Source organism: Rhinatrema bivittatum, chromosome 4 (genome assembly GCF_901001135.1).
Source record: "Rhinatrema bivittatum chromosome 4, aRhiBiv1.1, whole genome shotgun sequence".
Taxonomy (NCBI): Eukaryota; Metazoa; Chordata; class Amphibia; order Gymnophiona; family Rhinatrematidae; genus Rhinatrema; species Rhinatrema bivittatum.
In genome coordinates, this window is record NC_042618.1 from 18,772,333 (window position 1) to 18,795,754 (window position 23,422).

Here is a 23,422-nt window from a genome sequence, read left to right on the forward strand (position 1 = left end):
ATACATATACTGTCATTCCCCTTATACATCTACAGTATACATATACTGTCATTCCTCTTATACATCTATAGTATACATATACCGTCTACCAAGCTCTGTATCCCCTTCCCTTTGCCTCCTGTCCTCAATGTTCACCATCCCTTCTATCTCCATGCCCAGCATCTCTCTTCTCTCCCTGAATACTCTTCATGCCCTGCTCAGCACAGCTGCCTCACCTCAATCTTTTTGCCCTGTTTTTGTAGTACCCAGCATCCTCTGTCGCCACCCCCTCCCTGTCCAGAAACTTCTCTCTCTCTCTCCACCCCATCCTTACCTGTCCAGTTCCCCCATCCTCACAACTCCCCCACTCACCAAGTTTCTTCGTCTCTCCAGTCCCCACATCTACCCAATATCCATTCCCTTCTCTCTTTTGCTGTCGTGCCTTAAAACCGGAGATGTAAGCTGCCCCGCAAATGTTTTACACTATTGGCGACCACCCAGTTTGCCTAATGGAAGAACCGGCCCTGATTGCTGTATGACCGATGAGTCTCTAGGAGGCTGGAAGATCAGGACTGGCTATACTTTGTGGCTGTCGTTGCCAGCACTTCGAGCTTCCTCAGTTTCATTCTCTTATTTGTTTTCCAATGTCATCAGACTGAGGAGCTACACAAGCTCTTTAATAATGTACCCGTGCTAACGAGTGGTAAGGAGATCTATCGTTTATAGTGACTGACGGAAGTAAAAGACACCTACCACATACCACCCAAGGAACACCCAGAGCAAACATTTCAGCAAAGTGCCTTTGCTTCAAACTCTGATGCATGCAGCAGATCCGATCCTGCATGTTCTAAGAATAGCTTTGAGTTTAGACTGTGAAAGGTGCCAAAGTGAAAGCTATAATTATTAGCAAGTAACAGGCAGAAATTAACCACCTACTTAAAAGTCATTTTTAGCTGCCATCACCATGATTATGGATTGAAAGGCAAGCACGCAGAGCCTAACTGTCCCTGCAGGGATCGGTGGCTGTCTCTTTGGGAAGCCTAGAAATACAGGCCGTGGGTCTTCAGGTGCTGACGGAGGATGAAGAGCAGCTACTGGGATTATGGGAAGAGACTATCACAACCAAGCACGTTAACTCTAATGGGTAGTCAAACATATCTACTGTGGAGCAACCTTGATGTAGAACTGGACTACGTATCTTCTGATGGTTTTTGTTCCTTTATTTGGGGCAGCCTATGGTTTTTTTTTGTGTTTGTATTAATATTGATGTTTATATTAATATTGTGTTTGTGATCTCTCCATAATTGGGGTTTTGATTAATTCCAGCAACAAAATGTATGGCTGGAAATGCAAAAATCATATAAAGTTGAACACTGTATAGGCCTTTGAAATAATGTAGTGTCAGGGAAGGCGGCTGAAGATTGGCTGGAAGGAAATGATCTCAAATGAAAGGTCACATGCGACAACAGGAGGTGGCAGAAGACTTGACTTAAGAGACAATTTGCTGCTCATGTTCTCAAAGGCTCTGGTACTAGAGGGCATGAGAGAGTGTAAAAAGGAGAGGAAAGCAAAGAGTTTAAGTCAATAACATTAAGAAATGGTCCAAGATCTGGAAATATGAGCGAAACGAAGAGGAAAGCTGTGCACGCTGAGAGATCGGGCCACACTAGAGGTGCTAAGCTTTGCACTGAAGATGATGAAGATGGTGATGATTATGTTGAAAGAAAAATTCTTTGCAAACTGAACTTGAAAAATGGATTCATTCATATTCTCTTGCACCCTCCACCAGTCTTATTGAGGGCCATAAAGATCCTTAGGTGCCTCTCCCCCTCCTCCTATCCAGGAAAGGGAGGTCTTGTGGCTCCAGGAGTCTCATGACAGTGGACCAATGGCCACTGAGAAACCTTTACAACACAAGACAGACACTTGGCCAATATTGTTCCCTCTGGGGCTCCCAAGGTGAAGTTCCACAGCTCTGCATGATCACGCTACAGTTTCAGGCGGGCTGAACATAACATTTCCCAAGAAATGACAGTGTGGAGAAGCCCGTTTCCTGCTGCTTTCCTTATTTCTCACCAGGAAAGGCACCGATGTAAAGACAAGAAATCATGCAGCACTTTACTGCATTCCCTCCCACCATGACCAGAGATCCCGCCCCACAAAACGCCTGCCTCCAGATTCCACAAGGGCCATTTCTGAGATGATCGCCCACTTGCGGCAGGGCCTTATTAGGTGCGAAGCTCCGAATGGTGCAGAAATGCCTTCCCTTGTCAAAAAAAAAAAACAGGAAAGCAGCACTTTGGAAAATAAGTGCTTCCCGGTTTCTTTAAGCACGCAAGGCTCTCGTTGGGAAGCACTTATTTTCCAAAGTGGGATGACATTTCACAAGGTCCTTCAGCACCAGAGCCTTGATATCAAGGTCACCGGCATATTAAGAGCACGTCTGCAGTCCCAACAATGTCTCTTGCATGTACTGTTAATGCCAGCTGATGTTATCTCTATAATAAACTGTGCCTTTCTCCACTAAGGGCTCCACCTTTCCATTTGCAGATAAGGAAAACTAGGCCTAGCATATTAATTTTTAAAGCTAATCTGTACTTCTGCTTAGAAACAGCCGAGAGCAGAGTGACGCACATTGCAGAACTGGCCCCGCAGCTCTATGGGATGATTATTTCATAGGCATATCGCATATCTCGCGCCATAGGCGCTTCACAGCTTACTCTACACCACCTGCTCATTTCATCATGGCAGCCTCTAAGCTGCCTCTATAGAGTCTGAACAGAAGAAAATATAAAGCCAGGCACCGCATAAATTACACGAGCTCTTAATAAACTGCAAGCAAAAGCAGAGGTTTCAAGTCAAAGGGGAGAAGCAGCCTGGTGGTGAAAGTAGCCTGAGAAAGAGGGCTCAAAGCTCCCCGATGCTCCTCGAGACCCCGGGCAAGCCACTTCGCCCTCCGTTGCACCAGCGCAAACTCTGGTCCTGACGTAATAACGTAAACGTGCGGTCATGCACACTTTACTCTCAAGTTAGCAACGAGCTGGGCACACAAATTAGTGCTACTGCTTGCTAATCAAGGCATCAGCGATGGCTCCCCGATGCAGACAGATGTGCGGACTGAGGTCAGGGTCTCTTAACGCTGGAATTTAACTCCTGGTCACGGATGAAGTAAAGTTTTTGGGGGCTAGTGGAAGCCTGGGGGATCGAACTTGAGAGTTTGGAGTGTGGGGGGTCTGTACTAGGGATATACACGCAGAAAGCAAGACTTGTGCCCAGCACACGTGGCTTGTGCGCTGCAAACATGGTTACGGTGCATGTTTTATGCAAGCTAAGCATTATTTTTTCAATTCCTGATGCATTAACATATCGGGAGCTACCTGGTTTTTTTTTTTAGCCCATGAAAAAAGAAATTGTGCATGGAAGTTCAGTGCAGATTTTTTTCTACTCATGTCTGATTGTATTGGGCTCTCTGATTGTAAGCCTGTACCTGAATGTAACTTGCCTTGAGCTACCAACGGAGGAAAGGTGCGTGTGAAATCAAAAATAAAAAAAAACCAAAAACATTCTCTCTCAGTTTTGAAACAACATCTTTTGCCCAGGTTTAATTTCCTGCAAAATCTGGATGGGGAAAATTAAATCCACAGACAAAAATTGTGCACACAAAATACCTTTGCAAAACCACTCCAGGACTGTCGTCTCTTTCTTAAATTTCGCACTGCTCTCTTCACAGATATTTTCCTTCCGTTTCCTGTAGTCAATTTGTTTGCTTCTTGAATGTGCAGGAAATTTAAATGCCTGGGTAAAAGACAGAGGCCGATACTCAAAAGATTTACCTGGCTACATGGTTATTAACCCACAGAAACGTAGCTGGGTAGGAAGGGGGCTGCCTCAGGGGGTTCCTGGACAGAGCTTCCTGAACCGGGCGCGATGGCGCGATATTCGCTGCTAGCCAGCAACTCCATCCGCACCACTACCTGCCCTCCACTGACCCTCGCTAAATCCGTGCAGGCAGACCTGGCCGAACATTCAGTGGCATTTTTAGCCGGATAAGCGCTGCTGAATATCTGGCTGCAGATAACGGAGTCAGTTTTTCCCTGCTATCTTACCCATTCAGTAGGCTCTTCAATACCGACCTCGTACTATTTCAAGACTAAGCGGCCGAGGCAAGATTTGTGTGCAGAAAACGAGCGCTCAGCGTTGACCTCTCCTGGGCATGCGATCCAATATTTAAATTAGGGGGTCGTGCAAAAAAAGGAGGCGCTAGGGAAAAATTGTGCATCCCTAGCGCCTCCTCAGCATCGGGTGCTGTCAAGAGGCTTGGAAAAACGGACGCTCAATCTACGTCCATTCAGTTTTCTCAGTATTGCATCGGCACCTAAGCATGCAAACTCACTTGCTAACTTTTTGCAACTTTAAAAAAATTTGTTTTTATTTGCTGAAACTTAAATCTAGCCCAGTGCATCAAAGAACCTTCAATTAGGGTAAATATTAACCACGTAAATCTTCCTCTGTGAATCGAAACAATGGATTCTGGACACTTTATATATTTTATTACTAAGAATTATCTGTCTTCACACTTTGGGATTACTGTCATTATCTCATTTCATTTTCCTTTGCTGGGAGCATGGCCGCACCTTTTTGCTTTGTTACCTACCTTAAAGCTTGAAATGCTGCAGCTCACATTCAAAGCAACTGCATGCACCCTACGAGGAATGATGTCCCTTCTGCAGATTCAATGATTTACAGACAGTATGTCCAAATTAGAGCGAGGTATCATACAGTAACATAGTAACGATGGCAGATAAAGACCAAATGGTCCATCCCGTCTGCCCAGCAAGTTGCTCCATGCAGGTTTCCCCATGCCTTCTGTTAAGGGTAGTAACTGCCGCTCCATGCAGGTTACCCCCATGCCTTCTGTTAAGGGTAGTAACTGCCGCTCCATGCAGGTTACCCCCATGCCTTCTGTTAAGGGTAGTAACTGCCGCTCCATGCAGGTTACCCCCATGCCTTCTATTAAGGGTAGTAACTGCCGCTCCATGCAGGTTTCCCCCATGCCTTCTGTTAAGGGTAGTAACTGCAGCTCCATGCAGGTTTCCCCCATGCCTTCTGTTAAGGGTAGTAACTGCAGCTCCATGCAGGTTTCCCCCATGCCTTCTGTTAAGGGTAGTAACTGCCGCTCCATGCAGGTTACCCCCATGCCTTCTATTAAGGGTAGTAACTGCCACTCCATGCAGGTTTCCCCCATGCCTTCTGTTAAGGGTAGTAACTGCCGCTCCATGCAGGTTTCCCCCATGCCTTCTGTTAAGGGTAGTAACTGTCACTCAGTGCAGGTTACCCCCATGCCTTCTGTTAAGGGTAGTAACTGCTGCTCCATGCAGGTTACCCCCATGCCTTCTGTTAATGGTAGTAACTGCTGCTCCATGCATGTTACCCCTATATCTTGTGTTAAGGGTAGCAGCTGCAACTCCATGCAGGTTAACACCCACAAACTGCTGAGCTCTGCCTCTTTACATAGGAAAGATCCTGGGGTTGCAAAGAAACCATAGAATAGGACAGCAGTAGGCCCATCTAATCTCTCCAATTTAACTGCTATTGCTTCTGATATCTGTCCTGGGGGACCCCACAGTCAGTTGGGTTTTCAGAATGTCCAAAATGAAGATCCATAATGAACACTGCAAACTGGGTATATGCTAATTTATTTCTTGCCTATTCCTTGTGGATATTCTGAAAGCTTGGTTGTGGGGTGCCCAGGGCAGGGTTGGGGATCCCTGCCATAGACTCCAGTTGATCTCTGGCTTTGCCCTCCCTTTGCACCTAGGGATCCCCTGTGCTTATCCGAGCCTCTCCTGAATTCCATCGCTGCTGTCGTCTCCAGCCGCTTCCCCTGGGAAGGCCATTCCATTTATTTATTTATTTATTTATTTATTTAATAACTTTTATATACCGACGAATGTTGGGAACATCTCGTCGGTTTACATAGAACAGAATTTTTCTCCACACGTACAAGCCTTGAAGGAAGTGAGAAGGATGACAGCTTTCCTCTGGCCGGTGAGTAATTTGTTCATTGTTTCTCTAGGATAAAGGCTATGGCATGCTTTGCGGTGGATTATTCAGCCATACTGCTTGCTTAATACTTTGAATGTTGTCGCCCTTGTGCAAAAATGGGGTTTCTTCTCTGGGGTTTATGAATTAGGGGTTCTGGGGTTTCTTCTCTGGGGTTTATGAATTAGGGGTTCTGGGGTGTGGATTACGCATGGGGCTTTTACATTTTCTTACTGTAGGTTTGATACACTATATTTTGCTGCTTCTGAACAGAATTGGTTTTATTTTCTGGGCTTTGATTGGGGCTCTGTGGATTTTATTTTGCGATGTGAAGAATATTCAGTTGTGCAATGGGATTGTATAATTGCTGTATCTTTCTCGGGAAGTACTGTGCACCACATCGGACATGACAATACTTACTGTGCTACCTTTATTATTTCCACTGGCAGACACGCTTGAAAGCTCTGCATTGCAGAGTCCCGAGATTAGAAAACCCACACGTCCTTGGATAAGGACCATCTATGCATGCTCAAATCATGCAGTCATAAATTGCATAGTTTCAGAATGCTAAAGTCAACTTTATTTCCCCATAACACTGCATTGGTATCTAAGAAGCATAAAACATTGGTTCATAAGAACACACATTTTGTGTTTCTCACCTTTCTCTCCTTTCCAGGCAACATTTCAAATCTCCTTCCAAAGGCAATCCTCTTGGAAATGCGGTTTTAATTACAGATCTATTTTATTTTTTTAAAACCAGCCCGGGGAACTATTTCCGTCGCCTATTCCCCTGAGCCCTCGACTTGCCGGTAAACTGAATGGAATTTTCTTTCCATGTAGGGCTTAGATGTTACAGGCCAGGCCACAAAGCCTTGTCTGCGAGAACCAATTAGCGTTACGTAAGCATCGAAAACCCAGACGCAATTCAGGGAGCCTTTGTTGGCTGTGAAGGAATTCAGAAAATGCTTTGGCTATGCCTGTAACTGCAGCTCCAACCACGAGAACCCGATTTGTCTGCTCTGCGCCAGCAAGCGGGAAGATGAGCCATCTCCAAATTCTAAAGGCAAAATCGGTATTTGTAAGAAAAAAAATATGACATTTTAGACAGGAGATTGCCTCCTGCCATCGGGGTAACAGAAGTCACCCCTAAATTTGTATCATCAAAGCTCTGTACCACTCGGTAATCATACAACCAGAAGGAAGAAAATCCTTCTTAAGGTCAGAAGGTTAAAACCTCCTCCAAAACGTATCCTTATTCTTCTTGCTGTTTTCCCAGGCCACACTCACTGGTACTAGTAATCTGCAGCATTAGCAAACGCACGTGTGTCTCTCACAAAATGGAATAGCTGCAGGGAAGTGACATTTTTGATAAGTACATGTATATATCCAAACTCATACAAAGGCAGGGGTGTGTCAGATCAGGTGAAACAGCTACAGGCACTAAAAGCCCTACTGGAGTAGAAAAAGGTTTTATTTACTCAACGTAGTTATTAGGCAGACATATCTTGCATTTGAAAGCAGTAGAGCAATTCATTTTAAGAACACTGTTAGTCTCCCCACTGGCTCCATCGGGAGGGACAAAACAGGAGATCAAAAGATCTTCAACAATATGAAAGACAAATAGATCTTAACAGCCAAGTTTCTAGCTGACCTGTACAGTCCGTCCTGTTGGAGATCTTTTGATCTCTTGTTTTCTCCCTCCCGATGCAGGCAGTGGAGAGACTAACAGTGTTCTTACAATTAATTGCGCTACTGCTTTCAAATGCAAGATATATCTGCCTGATAACCAAGTTGAGTAAATAAAAAACCTTTTTCTATTCCAGTACGGCTTTCTGTGCCTGTAGATGTTTCAACTGATCTGACACACCCCTGCCTTTGTTGGATTTATTCGTTGGTGTCTCCTTCGCTCTCCACTCGCCTGGTGGTTATTCCAAAATCATAGCAGACACTGGGGCCGATGCAATACAGTGCGCTCAGCCGAGCGCACTGTTTAACCCGCAATTGGACGTGGGTTGTGAAGGCGCCGCAAATCTAAGAGCGCTCATCACGTGCAAATGCATGTTACTGAGGCTATTAGTTAGTCACCCCAAATGCAAAAAAGAATGTGCGTCCAATACGCACATTTTTGCCCTCAGAAATTAATGACTGCCCAGGGCAGGCATTAATTTCTGAGTGCCCCCAAAAAGTTGTACAGAAAAGCAGAAAATACTGCTTTTCCATACATCCTGCGACTTAATATCGTGGCAATATCAAGTCAGAGAAACGAAAGATTTAAAATAAATAAATAAATTTTTTAAGTGCCAGCAGTCAGGTTCGGGAAACGGATGCTCAGTTAACCAGCATCCATTTTCTGAACCCGTGGCTGTGTGCCGATTAGGAAAATGGACAGCGATAAATTCAGCGCCCGTTTTCTTATCCGGCGGACAGCCAACTGCTCACGGGCGCCCGCTATCAAGGAGGCACTTGGGGCGCACAATCGGCCCTAGCGCTTCCTTGACTATGCGACCCCTAATTTAAATATACTGCCTGGCGCCCCCCAGGGGAGGTGTCTGGGGGCGCATTAGGAAAGCAGGCTCTGAACACTCAGCGCCCGCTTTCAGCACCTATTGTTTTTGCATCGGCCCCATTGAATGGACTCGCCTACAGCACTGTGGCAACTTTGAAAATAATTCAGTTTTTCAGGTTAGCACTTTGCACCTCACTCCCATCTCCCCCCCAAATGAAATCACTTGTTTCATGGGTTTATTGGGCTTTAGCAATGCGTCACGCCACAGAAATCCACATGCGTTTGCAGATCTGTGTGCAAACTATTTGGGTCTAAAACTAGCACACTAAGGGCCTGATTTTCAAAAGCACTTACATGCATAAAACTTGGTTTTACTCGAGTAAATGCACTTTGCTTGAGTAAGTGGGCTTTTGAAAATGGCTACAATAGTAGTTACATTTACACATGTAAAATGACTCCCTAAGCTTATACACTCCAAGCGCCCCGAGTCAGCTCCAAGTCAGTAACGGCTCAGGGACCTTGCACAGGAGCATCTGTAAAATACTAACAGTAGCCACCAAAGTACAGCCAATACGGCAAAAAGAAGCAACAGAGAAGCCTGAACAAATTCAATGTATTCAAAAACGGTTTTCTCTGCCATGCAAAGATTTTAGGGTGTTGCTTTTTTTTTTTTAGTTTGCTCCCTGGTCATCATGTTACGGACCAATCTCAACTAGACTGCCACCATACTGCCGATCATCACCACCTTCAAACATCTTGAGTATGAGCTGCTGAAGAGCACTCTCAAGGAAAAAAAAATGCATTTTCCTAAACAAAGGATGTGGCCAAAATAAAGAGCACATTCCTTTTATTCTCTAAAACTGCCAAATAAAATACAAGAATCCAAGGAAAAGTCTCTGAACTGCAAAATCACTGGAGAGCCTGGACTACAACTATCTGGGGGAGAAAAAAAAGCCAAGAAACAGGCAAGTTGATATTTTTTTGGAATAAACAAAAGGTGGTACAGTCTTAGAAGCCAAATTAGGTGCAGGGCTGAAATGGTATTTCAATTTAAACCAACAGTTATTGTAATTTTTGCGTAATTAGCAGCTAAAACAAATTCAAATCATTAGCACCAGCCGTTTTAATTCTGAGTTTTATTAAAATTCCCCCAGAGAAATGCATTGTTAAAGAATATGAAAGCCCCTCCTACTTAGTCGCATCCACTGTTCTGGACTTAAGTACACCAGGATGCTGCTGCGGTGATTGTGTTCAGCACGCAGGCACATGGAGTGTATGAACCTAGCACAGGCGGCTGAAAAATTATATCCAGAGAAGGGAGAGCTGCCTGTAATGAAAGGTTGTAGTTTTCAAAAGTGATAACACAACAAAACATCTTCTCCCCCTGGCTGTCATTTGTCTAGATGATAGAAGGGAGAATTCTTTCATTTATCAGGCCCCAGCCATCTGGAACTCCCTTCTCCCAGATCTCTGCACTGAATCAAACTTTCTGAAATTCAAGCCTAAAATTGTTAATTGTCATCTCATAGTGTAGTGCTGTACCATCACAGGATGTAGTTTTTCTATTACTTTGTGCTGGAAGGTTTGTACCTTTTTTTTTTGTAATATTGTCTACAAGACCCTCTCATTCATTCACAAAGCACTACACAACCCTGACATGAACTGGTTCAAAGACTCCCTCCAATTCCACTCATCCTCCAGACCGACCAGAAACCAATACCTTGCCACCATACGCACTCCTTCTCCCAAACTCACCAATCTTGCTTCCTCCAAAGCCCGAGCGCTTTCCTTAGCGGGTCCTGTCTCATGGAACTCAATGCCTGCAGATCTGCGCCAAGAACTATGCCCGAAAAACTTTAAGAAAAAAACTCAAAACATGGCTTTTCTCACAGGCTTACTCCTAATATCCTCATATCGACCTCTTAATTTCCCTCTTCTCACCTTGTCATTGCCTCTCCCCCTCATACCCCCTTGCCAACTCCCTATCCCCACATCCCTTCCTCCTATATCCCATCCCTTCCCCCCCCCCCATAGTCCCAGCTTTCGGCCCACCCCCACTTCACTCCCAACACTTCTCATTACTCCTTCTCCTGTATATACTATCTCGCATTGTTTATCATGTATATACTACATAGCATTGTTTTTCTGTTAAATATCATAAATATTTTGCAATTCTCCTATACTATGCTACTCACTCAAGTTTAATGTATATATTCCTTCTCGTTCCTTGTCAAACGCCTCTGGCGTAATGTTTATGTTCAATGTACACCGACGTGATATCTTGGATGAACGTCGGTATATAAAAACCATTAAATAAATAAATAAATAAATACTTTGATTGTGTATTTTTATTTTAAAGGTTGCTCTATTTGTTGTTTTATTTTTGTTTTATTTCTGTACTGGTCATTGCAATTATTGTAATTATGTATGTTATTTTATTGTACATGATTGGTAACATGATTTAAAAGCGGAATATTAAATTTTAATAAATAACAACATAATACACTGCAGTGTAATAACACTAGGACTCTATTATATAGTGCTGGCAGAAACAAAGGAATCCAGAAATAACTAGGCAGCACTACAGCCAAGAAAGTGGCAGACTGGCATTTCGAAGAATCCTCTAGTACTTCTGCCTGAAAACTAAAATTTGCACCCTGTATCATCCCAGCAATCACAGCACATTTCAACTAGAGGCAAGGTAGAGTTTCAAAGACCCTGAAAGAGTTTCTTATTTCTCTCCCCCCCAGGGCGTTCGTCTCTGGAGAGCTGAGAGAGAAGGATGGCTGACTCGCTTCGTGCAAGCAGCGGTGCCTGAGGACCGCAGAGACTAGCGCAGCTCCCTCGTTCCTCCTGTCCTCTGCTAAGGGCCATCCGCGGACGCCCGGCAAGCCACGAAACTTCCCAACGTCCTAACAGTAACGCTCTCAACGCCAAACACCCTGAACATAACAAATGGGAAGATTTCTGTATAGATCTCTGTAAACAAACCCCCCCATCTGTCATCAGCAATATCCAGGGTGAGTGAAATCTATGCTGGAGGGACTGGATTGCAATTTAATTTTAATGGCTGTCAAGACAGATCATTTTGAACTATGCTGAAATGCTTTCAGGGGGAAAAGGAGGACGGTATACTTCCGTGAAGTGCCAAGCACACATGGCGCATGCTAGTTGTGTTTGGAGAGATCGGTAAATACTCGCCTAGGGGAGCAACACGATGCGTACACAAACGTCTCAACCAGGCTTCACAGGCGGCCACAGACACCGACATTACTCAAGTGTCACTCAAGTGGAGGTTGTTTTCTTAACTGCATCATTTTATTGATGAACATTGTGAAGAAAAAAAAGAAAAGACAGAAATGATATCTCGGCTTTACTGGCGAAGGCAGCGGCACAGAGAACCAGGGCTCTGCACATCTGTTAGGACTCGTGTGGCTACAGGTTGCCTTCAAATTGCCTCACAAATCATATCCAAAGGATTAATGCACATAACAACATAAAGAAATGAATAAAAAGAGGCATTTTCAAAATCATGACCATAAAACGTGGGAAGCACCACCATGTTTTACTACCTCGAATTTCTACAGGGGTCCTTGATGGGCTCAGATGTTTTATCAGTTTGTTTATACGGGGAGCATAAGGAAGAAATACAGATGTGGTTCTACATTGTACTAGAAATATACACTTAAACTATTTACAAAACACGTTTCAAGGCTACAGGGTCATTCTCAATAAATTCCAAAAGTGGGAAGCATATCTCATTGTATTTATGCGCAGCAGATGTAAATGGAAACACTGCTGATCCTTAAACATAGTCACACGCTTATTAAATTTTGCCTACATTGAAGCTGAAAGTGCACAAGATTGTTAGGCCTGAGATCCGTGGCTTCGGCCACAGAAAGCAGCCTTGGTCCAGGGGGAGCAAGGAAAGAAGCCAAATGCAGACCCCAGAGCCGACTGCCATCACTGGTCACCAAACAGTGAGAGAAGCCCGAGGAAAAGCTCCCCGCCTCAGATTCTTGACTGAACGCTGTACAGAGGGGAGGCATCCCCAGATAACATCCTCCAAACAGGGAGCAGGGTATTCCACTGCCTGTAGAGCGAGGGGCTCCAGGTACAGCTCCCAATGCTGACCAACGCTTCCGTCAGGCTCCAGCACTTATCCCGCTGACAGGAACGCGTTTCCCCAGCTCCAGTCTTGGGCCTGGTGACATCACCAGCAGTCGTGCAGCCTGAAATGTGTGAAGTGCCCTGTCCACAAGCAGACACTCAAAGAATTGGGATGCTGGAGGCAGAGTTTCTGACTTATAAGGATCACATCTGGATAAGGGAAAAGTAGTTGGCATCTTGGACAGCAGTTGGGGCTCCTTTGGACTCTTTATAAGCCGCAGGAAAAAACATTTTTTTTTCTTGGCCTGGCAGGCTTCCTTCTGCTCCAGCCTCTACTGGGCAATGGTGCCATGGGTCTGAGGCCTTTCCCACTTTTTTTGTCTTCTCTTCTCTACTCTGCCCCCCCCCCCCCCCCCCGCAACATCCCCAGCCCTGGGCAGACTGGGGAGCAGAAGGCCGGTCCCAGCTCTTTCGCCAAACAGTACCTGCAGCACTACCACCGATCCGCCGGGCCGGCCCAAGCAAAACATTTCTGGACATATAAGAAAGAGATTATGCACGGAGAAAGGGCAGGATACGCCAACTTTCTCAAGTGAGAAATGGGAGGGGGGAGTCAAGATCTGAACCTGCATTTCTGCGTTTCGCAGAGCTGTCTGTTCGTCAGGTTTAGCCTTCGTCCGAGTCCCTTCCATACCATTTGGTTATGGGGGTACTTTTAGCTGCTAAGACTTGTGCATAAATTCTGCTTAAAGACCTCAATGGAAGATTCTCCAGTTGCAGCTCCATTACAGAATCACCAAGCTACGGTGCCTGGACACAGCAGGACGATGATGCTCTGTTAATACCCTACGATATACTGGCTGTGGCCGTCTTTCACAGCCACTAGGCCTTTTCTCTCCATCGACCCAAAAATGGGAAAACCCCTTTAGTACACCTGAGCTTTTACTGAATATGAATGGATAATGCTCATCCAGGTTTTTTGCACTTTTGTTTCAAAGATTCCCTGCAAGTCTGGAATACTTAATCAGGTTGCAGGCCAGTTCCTTCCCAACAATTCCCCTCCCTGACCCACTATGCCTACAATAACCCGGCGCTAAGCTGCTTGGACGAAGAAGGCTTCGGCCTTCTTATTGACAGGATTAATAATCAGGAAATCAACAATAAAGCTGGTTCCGTCTGAGGCACAGTCATTCCTCCACACAGATATTTCCCCTCTAAGGCCCCCAATGACCTTTACCTCACAAAACCAAGATTGCTGGAGCCCTCTCCTCCTTCTAGGATCTCGCTTTTGCTCGTCTGGGTCCTCGCGAACGTCTGCCCCTGAACTGATTCTGCCCGTGTGGATGGGTGGCAAGACTTCCTCCTGCCTGCTGTTGGCCCCTGCCTTTCCTTTCCTCTTTTCACTTTGGCGTGTTCTCTGTATTTATTTATTTATTGCCTTCCCAAACAGATCTGATAGAGACCTGCTCTCCTGCACCCTTGCCTCAAACTGGAGGACTCCTAGTGGGATGAATGGGGAGGGGAGAGAGAGACGGGACAGGCTTGCTGGAAGGATGCCAGTTTATGGGCCCTGCTTCCTTCCTGTTGCACAAAAAAAGGTGCTACACATCCTGCCAAGGGCAAAACACCATAATTACAGCAGAAAAGGCAGGGGCAAGCAGCAGGCGGTCAGTTGGGAATGCTGTGCCAGGAAGTATCCCCCAAAACTGTGACTCTATGTATCGAAGCAAGTTCTTTTCTCCTGGGAAGAGTATCAGTGCTACAGCTGATATCCGGCCTCCAGAGAGAGCTTTCCATTTTAGCAGCCTTCTCATAGGCTACAATTCTGCTTAAAAACAATCAGCTGGCAGCCCTGGCCCCCTCCCCACACACACGGTTCTTTAACAAACACCAGCTGCAACTTTTAAAAGCATAAACAATATCATCCAGATAACTGTTTACCTGTAAATACAGATAACATCATCCTTAGCTCATTTTCTACTGACCTGATGAAAGGAGCATGGGTCTTGAAAGTAACCGATAAATGTGTTTATCTGCCCGATAAAAAGACTTCGCCTGTGGCCTGTTTGCTTAATTGCGTGATATTAGACCTTCCACAGCCTGGTACAACAAAATCTGGGGGTAAATATTCAAAAGCCATTTAGACGGATAACTGAAAAGTTATGCGACTAAATGGCTTAGCCGCTATGTTTGGTGACGTCTCCGGCTAACTCTTTATCTGACTAGAATTTAGCAGATATGTCGGGGCCGCTCCTGGGGTGGGCGGTAGGTGTTCTGGGGAGCAGCAGAGTTAGACGGTTATATTCTGAGTTAGCCGGCGCACCTAACCAGCTAACTCTGGCCACGCTGCAGGCAGTTAGCCAGATATCCCTATCCGGCTAACTTGTAAGATAGCCGGGAACATTCAGCGGTGCTGCTGCGCCATCGAATATCCCAGTTAGGTGAATCCAGCTAACTTATCTATTTTCAGCAGCCGAAAATGGTCCCCCTGGTTTTTAAACGTAACAAAACGTCATAATTATGAATAATTGTTTCAAAAGTGTTTGCAAAAAAAAAAAATATAATGATGAAGATCCAAAAAAACAAGAAAAGGCTAGAAATTCCCTTCTTCGCCGAGGCTAAGCCATGAAACAGAAGCTTTTGGTTCACCGTACCTGCATGAAGCCAGATCTGAGCCAGCGTCATCCACGGGTGCAGAGGACCTTGCTTGGGAGCGCTGCTCTGCAGAGAGGAGGCCACTTCGGACAGCGCCTGCTCCACTCTCGAAGCTGCTATGGAGGTCGCGTGGACCGAGCCTGAGGTAGCAAGAAAAGAAAGGGCGTCGGCATTAACGATAGACCACAGCGCTGAACACGCCAACTCAACCCTTCCAAGGGCAGCCCTGCAGACCTATGGGGCTTTACTTGCCTTTTTAGGAAACGTGAGATTTTGTGCTACGGACGGAGTATTTACCACCCTTGGCCACCTCTGACGTAGGCTTGGCAGTAACAAAGGAAGGCGAGAACCCTGCCTGCCATTTAAGCCAGCAGAAGTAAGCCAGACGGGTCCTGGTGACGTCACCGCACCCATAACCTCTTATTTCGCTGTGCATGCTGTCAGGGGGTAGCAATTGCCACATCCTTCCAGAGTGTGTAATTAGATGACTAATTATTTCTGGGCTAATAATAAACATCAGGGGGGGAAAAAGTGGAGATGGCAGGCAGAAGAAAAATACAAAGGCCGACCCTCATGGGCCACCACACAGGTACACACAAAAGTCAAACGGCATGACCGAGTCAAAAATCAGAAACGTGCAGCAAAACCTCACATAAAGCAATCACAGGCATTTTACAAGGATCCGCCGGTGTCTGTAACACCTATTAGTCAAGGTTTTCACACTTCCGCCCTCCAGGCTGTTCTCTTCAAGCTCTGGAAGCACAGAGAGGACTCCTGCCCTAACTATTCTTCGCAGCCCTATTCAGAAAGGTGCGTTCCCGGTTAATGGGCACAAACGCGCCTTATTTACCGCAGCTCCTACTGCTTCGAATGGGGCCCGTTCGCTAATAACACGCAACGTCTGCGCTAATGGGGTCAAGCACCTTTGTGACTAGGGCTGCCATATTAATCCGTTTAGACTGGGAGACATAAAGGTCAACGACATACTTCTTTATTGGACTAACTTCCATTTCCACTGTCAGACCATTTCTGGTGCAGTCCGTCGAACCATACTCAGGTGCCAGATGCGCCTCAGCTGAAGGATTTTGACCCAGCTAAAAAGGTTTTCCTTCCCTATATTGACCATGTTGATGAGCTGCACATGTAAGAAGATATAACCAAAATATAAGCAAATCCCACGGTCAGGCCATCTGAACAGCCAAACACAAACACTAAAGGTCATCAGGTGCTTCGGCAGCGAATACAGTCCAGGCACACTGGATCTCACAAACTAAATTTAATGCACAGTGATCCAAGCCACTATCTCCTCTAAATTGGACTACTGTAACTCACTCTTCCTAGGGCTCCCCTACTCCACAATAAAACCCCCTACAAATGTTACAAAATGCGACTGCTAGAATCCTCTCAAATACCCATAAATCTGAACACATCACCCCTATCCTTAAAGACTTACACTGGCTCCCTATCCCCTCCCGTATTCACTACAAAACCCTGACCATTGTACATAAATCCACTCACGCTCACAATTCCAACTGGCTAGACATTCCTTTTAAGACTCATCAGGCTACCAGGCCCACCAGAACTGCCAACAAAGGCACTCTACTAGTACCCTCCCTCAAAACAGCCCACCTCTCCTCCATACGCAACCGTGCCCTCTCAATCACTGGCCCTTCACTCTGGAACTCCCTCCCTCCAAACTTACGCCTTGAACCATGCACCATCAAATTTAAAAAGAAGTTAAAAACATGGTTATTTAAACAAGCCTATCCGGAGTAGCCCTCCCCCTCCCTCCTACGATGCTGTACTATCTCCCATATCAACTATCCTATATTCCTTATATTAAGGAGCTCTATGTTCGCCTGTTGTTAAGCTTTTTATGTTCGCCTGTTAAGCTACATTTCTACGCTGATCTTGTGTTATCCCCCTCCCAGTTCTTTCTCCCTGTTAATATGTACTTTCAAACCTGCTGTTCACATGTGAACCGGTATGATGTCCCTACTAATACAGGTATATAAAAGTCTCTAAATAAAAATAAAATAAAAATAAATTCATTTAATGAAAGAAGCTACAGCCCTGGTATTGTTACGGCATGTTGTAGCTCCTTTCCTGAAATCTGCTTTATGAAAGCCAGTGTGCCTGGCTCTTCACGCTATTAAAATCTACCCTCCAGCAGCACAAGGAATCCTTTGCTTTCAATATTTAGTCCTGGGGGAATTCTGTGCTGCCGCGGAGCGCAGAATCTGAGCAGATTTTGGCAGGCCCTGGTGTGCCGTGAGCGGAGCTTGTCCTGCTCATGGCGACGATGGAACAGGCCATGGCGTGCCACGAGCAGAGGTCGTCCCGCTTGTGGCGAAGAAGGAGCAAGCCCAGACATGCCACGAGCGAAGACCGTCCCACTCGCAGCGAAGATGGAGCAGGCCCTGGCGCGAGTGAGTCTGTGGGTTTGTGTGTGTAAAAGACTGCGAGCTTGGGGGTGAGAGAGCATGTGTGAGGGTGCATGGGTGCCAGAGAGAGGGAGCCTATGTTTGGAGATTGTGAAGGAGTGAGTATATGTTTATTTTATTTATTTGTTTAAAAATGTTTCTGTGCCTCCTATACAAGCTTTGGCAGATCTAAGCGGTTCACAGAAAACACACATAAAAACATGGCAGTAAAAACGTAAACAAGAGAACAAAATACATTAAGTAGGAATAAAAAGTGATTATGACTGAGGTTCCGGAAATGCTATTGAGAATAGGTGTGAGAGATTGGGAGCTGATTTTTGTGAAAAAGTGATTGTGTGTATGTGAGGGTGCTTGTTTGTTTGTGAGAGAGGGAGCTTGTGTGTATGCTTAAGAAAGAGAGCCTGTGTGAAGGGATATAGGTGTGAGTCAGAGCCTGTGTAAAGGGATGTGTGTGGGAGAGAGAGGGAGCCTACGTATAAGGGGGGGGGGGGGCTGTGAGCGCAAGAGGGAGCCAGTATTCAGGGGTGTGTGAGAGACAGACATAGGTAGCCTGTGTGAGGGTGTATGAGCGAGAGGAAAGGGACCCTGTGTGTATATGTGAACAAGAGAGAGAGAGAGAGAAAGACAGCCTGTATGAGGGGATGTCTGTGTGTATGTGAGGGTGCTTGTTTGTTTCTGAGAGAGGGAGCCTGTGTGAGGGTGTTTGTATGCTTAAGAAAGAGAGCCTGTGTGAACGGAAGTATATGTGAGAAACAGACTGTGTGAGGGGATGTGTATATGTGTGAGAGAAAGAAGCAGAGGGAGCCTATGTGTGTGTGTGTGGGGAGGGGGGTGAGTGAAAGAGGGAGCCAGTGTGCAAGGGTTTGTGAGAGACAGACATAGGTAGTCTGTGTGAGGGTGTATGCGTGAGAGAGAAAGGGACACTATGTGGGTGGGTGTGCAAGAGAGAGAGGGGGAGCCTGTATGGGGGTGTGTGTGTAAGTGTGTGTGCGAGAGAGAGAGGAGGAGTCTGAACGAGGATGTGTATGTGTGGGTGTGTCCATGAGAGAGAGGAGGAGTCTGAACGAGGATGTGTATGTGTGGGTGTGTCCATGAGAGAGAGAAGGAGTCTGAACGAGGATGTGTATGTGTGGGTGTGTCCATGAGAGAGAGAAGGAGTCTGAACGAGGATGTGTATGTGTGGGTGTGTCCATGAGAGAGAGGAAGAGTCTGAACGAGGGTGTGTATGTGTGGGTGTGTCCATGAGAGAGAGAAGGAGTCTGAACGAGGATGTGTATGTGTGGGTGTGTCCATGAGAGAGAGAAGGAGTCTAAACGAGGATGTGTATGTGTGGGTGTGTCCATGAGAGAGAGGAGGAGTCTGAACGAGGATGTGTATGTGTGGGTGTGTCCATGAGAGAGAGGAGGATTCTGAACGAGGATGTGTATGTGTGGGTGTGTCCATGAGAGAGAGAAGGAGTCTGAACGAGGATGTGTATGTGTGGGTGTGTCCATGAGAGAGAGAAGGAGTCTGAACGAGGATGTGTATGTGTGGGTGTGTCCATGAGAGAGAGAAGGAGTCTGAACGAGGATGTGTCTGTGTGGGTGTGTGCATGAGAGAGAGGAGGAGTCTGAACGAGGGTGTGTATGTGTGGGTGTGTCCATGAGAGAGAGGAGGAGTCTGAACGAGGATGTGTATGTGTGGGTGTGTCCATGAGAGAGAGAAGGAGTCTGAACGAGGATGTGTATGTGTGGGTGTGTCCATGAGAGAGAGAAGGAGTCTGAACGAGGATGTGTATGTGTGGGTGTGTCCATGAGAGAGAGGAGGAGTCTGAACGAGGATGTGTATGTGTGGGTGTGTCCATGAGAGAGAGAAGGAGTCTGAACGAGGATGTGTATGTGTGGGTGTGTCCATGAGAGAGAGAAGGAGTCTGAACGAGGATGTGTATGTGTGGGTGTGTCCATGAGAGAGAGAAGGAGTCTGAACGAGGATGTGTATGTGTGGGTGTGTCCATGAGAGAGAGGAGGAGTCTGAACGAGGATGTGTATGTGTGGGTGTGTCCATGAGAGAGAGGAGGAGTCTGAACGAGGATGTGTATGTGTGGGTGTGTCCATGAGAGAGAGAAGGAGTCTGAACGAGGATGTGTATGTGTGGGTGTGTCCATGAGAGAGAGAAGGAGTCTGAACGAGGATGTGTATGTGTGGGTGTGTCCATGAGAGAGAGAAGGAGTCTGAACGAGGATGTGTATGTGTGGGTGTGTCCATGAGAGAGAGAAGGAGTCTGAACGAGGATGTGTATGTGTGGGTGTGTCCATGAGAGAGAGAAGGAGTCTGAACGAGGATGTGTCTGTGTGGGTGTGTGCATGAGAGAGAGAAGGAGTCTGAACGAGGATGTGTATGTGTGGGTGTGTCCATGAGAGAGAGGAGGAGTCTGAACGAGGATGTGTATGTGTGGGTGTGTCCATGAGACAGAGAAGGAGTCTGAACGAGGATGTGTATGTGTGGGTGTGTCCATGAGAGAGAGAAGGAGTCTGAACGAGGATGTGTATGTGTGGGTGTGTCCATGAGAGAGAGAAGGAGTCTGAACGAGGATGTGTATGTGTGGGTGTGTCCATGAGAGAGAGAAGGAGTCTGAACGAGGATGTGTATGTGTGGGTGTGTCCATGAGAGAGAGAAGGAGTCTGAACGAGGATGTGTATGTGTGGGTGTGTCCATGAGAGAGAGAAGGAGTCTGAACGAGGATGTGTATGTGTGGGTGTGTCCATGAGAGAGAGAAGGAGTCTGAACGAGGATGTGTATGTGTGGGTGTGTCCATGAGAGAGAGAAGGAGTCTGAACGAGGATGTGTATGTGTGGGTGTGTCCATGAGAGAGAGGAGGAGTCTGAACGAGGATGTGTATGTGTGGGTGTGTCCATGAGAGAGAGAAGGAGTCTGAACGAGGATGTGTATGTGTGGGTGTGTGCATGAGAGACAGGGAGACTGTATGAGGGTTGTGTATGTGCACTAGAGAGAAGAAGCCTGTGTGTGAGAGACAGAGAGAGCCTGTGTGAGGGGCACTACTGAGAGAGAGGTCAAACTCTGGGCGTGGAGATAGAGTGGAAGAGGTTGAGCCTAGAGGGGGCCTGAGGGGGCAAAGTGGCCAGGGGAGTAGGGAGAGTGTGTGACAGGAACACTCTTACAGTGAACTTCTAGGGAAATTCTGCTCAGAATATTTAAAACTCTGCACCTTCTGTATTACATTTTAAATTGATTACTTAAAGACTGTCATATATATTGTTATTTTGACCAAGATAAAGTACGCAGAATTTTGTTTCTGTGTGCAGAATTTTAAAGTTTATTTGCGCAGAATTCCCCCAGGAGTAAATATTTCACCTCCTTCCTTTTAATCTCCAGAAGTGACCAGAAACAGGCTAAGACATATCTGAATCGAGAGCAGTGCTCCCGTGCACGTTAACTCAGAAAGCAGCCTGGCCTCTTTTAAAGCGCAGCTGAAGTTGGATTCTTTTCCTACCAATTTTGGACTTTCATCCTTGCAGTTACCAGGTGATCGCACATTTGGGTTTTTGCCTTGGGATACTATAAACCACCTGCACGAGGTTCGGTGTTACGAGGCAGGAGGTTTTAAGGAATAAAAGGCCACGGTTTGCTGGGAGTAAGTGTTAACTCGCGCACCGTGAGAGCGTTTGTCTTACGTGCTGCTCCCAGTGCCAAGGAGTTAATCCGGCTCAGCTCTCAGGGGCTCGCTCACAATGGCAAATCTTGACATCTGGGTTGAATCCATGCAGAGGTCGGTCAAGGCGGATAGCAAGGCTTTGGCGAGGTGCTGGTTGCTAGCCACACGTCGGCCGGTTTTATTATCTGAAAGCAGCCTCACGCCCATTCTCATGCTTCACACTACTGCGAGACTACAAGGTCATGAAAAGACAACAGTTTGGGTTTTATTGGTATGGGCTAGAGGTTGCGGCCCTGGAATAAGATTCAAGAGAAGCCTTGGGATAGGAGCAGGGACCTTTTTTTCAGTTTTTATTTGATTTCTCCCAGGAATTTGTCAGTGTTCATTACAACAAGAACAAAAACAATATTTACCAGGAACAATAATGTAGCGGGACCCTCTCCTGGGCACTTGGTGCCGTCCAAAATCACCTTCACCCTAACTTGTCTTACTCACTGGTCAGGAGAGTCCTCAGTAGGGGAGAATCCTCTTGGCGTATTAATAGCCAACAGAATCACAGAGTCAAGTAATGGTGTTCAAAATAAAAGTTTACTTGAGTTTGAAAATAAGAATCCAGGCGAGTAGAGAGAAAATTAGAAACAGCATCAATAGAATCAAAATGAAAAATAGCGTTAAGTCTCCTTATGTACAGTAAACCCCCTCTGGGGAGTCTCCTCCCCCATGCACCTCGGAGGGTAGGGTAGTCTCTCTGTAGTTCCAGCATGAACAAAGGCTGGAACCAACACAAGAAGGCCAAACCCCTTGCTAAAAAAATAGATCTTCCAAGCAGAAACTCCAACAGTCTTTACCAAACTCTCAAAAATCTTCACGATCTCCAACCTCTGCTGTCGGGCAAAAGATCTAGAACCCGGCCCTCGCCAGACACCGGGCTTTCCTTTCCATCATCCGAAAGCACAAAACTCTGCCACCGATCTTCTGCTCCCCAAACTTCTCTCTTGGTCAGCCCACACTATCGGCAGCCAAGACCACCTCCTGATCACTCCTCCCGGGGAGAGGCAGTGACCCAGATCACATGCTCCAAGGGACATTTATATTCCCCAGACGCATCCCACAAAAAGGTGAGAAGAATTATAAAATGCAAAACCCCTCTCGATGCTAACCGGGGCAAAATATTAGCGACTGTCAAAGCCAGATCACCATGAGAAGTCATTTATTTCCACGCATCACTCCCATTTTTGTTCTTGCTGTAATAAACACTGATAAATTATTGGGAAAAATAAAACAAAAACTGGAAATAAAGGTCCTTAGATATGAGTTCAAGGCTCTTTATGCCAAATGTTTGTGATCTGGGCTACCTTACTTTTTCTTCTTGCGCATTCAGGTACCCAGTTGATTTTTCCTTTGCTTGGCAACTGAATGTTCAGTTCTCATATTCTAAGATCACCAAGGCACCCACCCGAAGGTGACTACTTTCCAATGTAGTTCTCTGCTACTTTTCCCTACAGCACATCATAAACCAGAGATGGGATACCATTACTGGCTACCTGAGGGTCTCTGGATTCCTTTTGCATTCTTGCAAACTCTTGTTCTACCATAACACATTTTTCCTAAAGCTTAACTTTCGATTTTTCATGACCACACGGCTGCACAAATAACGCTTTTATCTAAGATAAATTAAATAAATTAAATTAATAAATTAATAAATAATTAATAAATTAATAAATATCTACATATTTATTAATTGATACAGCTGGTTAAAATGCTTAAAGTCGTTCTACAATTCTTCTCCTTTCATATCCAAGTTATTTTTCCATGTTTTTTGTAACTTTCTCACATCCAAAATATTGTTATAATATTTGTTAAGTTTCATACTATATTTGTTCTTGTATTGGGAAATGTTCTTTACTTTGTTACTCTCTGCCTTTACTCACATTGTTAATTGTAAACCGGGTTGATGTGATTCCTATCATGAAACTCGGTATAATAAAAATAACAAATAAATAAATAAATAAATAAGAGATCCCTGACTCAGCCT

The 23,422-nt window shown here is 45.7% G+C and overlaps 1 protein-coding gene across 3 annotated transcripts in view; it reads right to left on the reverse strand.

Annotated features, from left to right (window-relative positions):
• The window catches only part of TTC7B (tetratricopeptide repeat domain 7B), a 336,037-nt gene that overhangs the window by 73,621 nt on the left and 238,994 nt on the right, over nt 1-23,422 (reverse strand). For 2 of the 3 annotated variants that reach the window (XM_029597785.1, XM_029597786.1), the window contains one exon: nt 15,292-15,432. The exons of the other annotated variant lie outside the window; for it this stretch is intronic. In XM_029597785.1, coding sequence (XP_029453645.1) covers nt 15,292-15,432 — 141 coding nt within the window. The remainder of the gene's footprint in view (nt 1-15,291; nt 15,433-23,422) is intronic. 3 annotated transcript variants of the gene reach the window in all.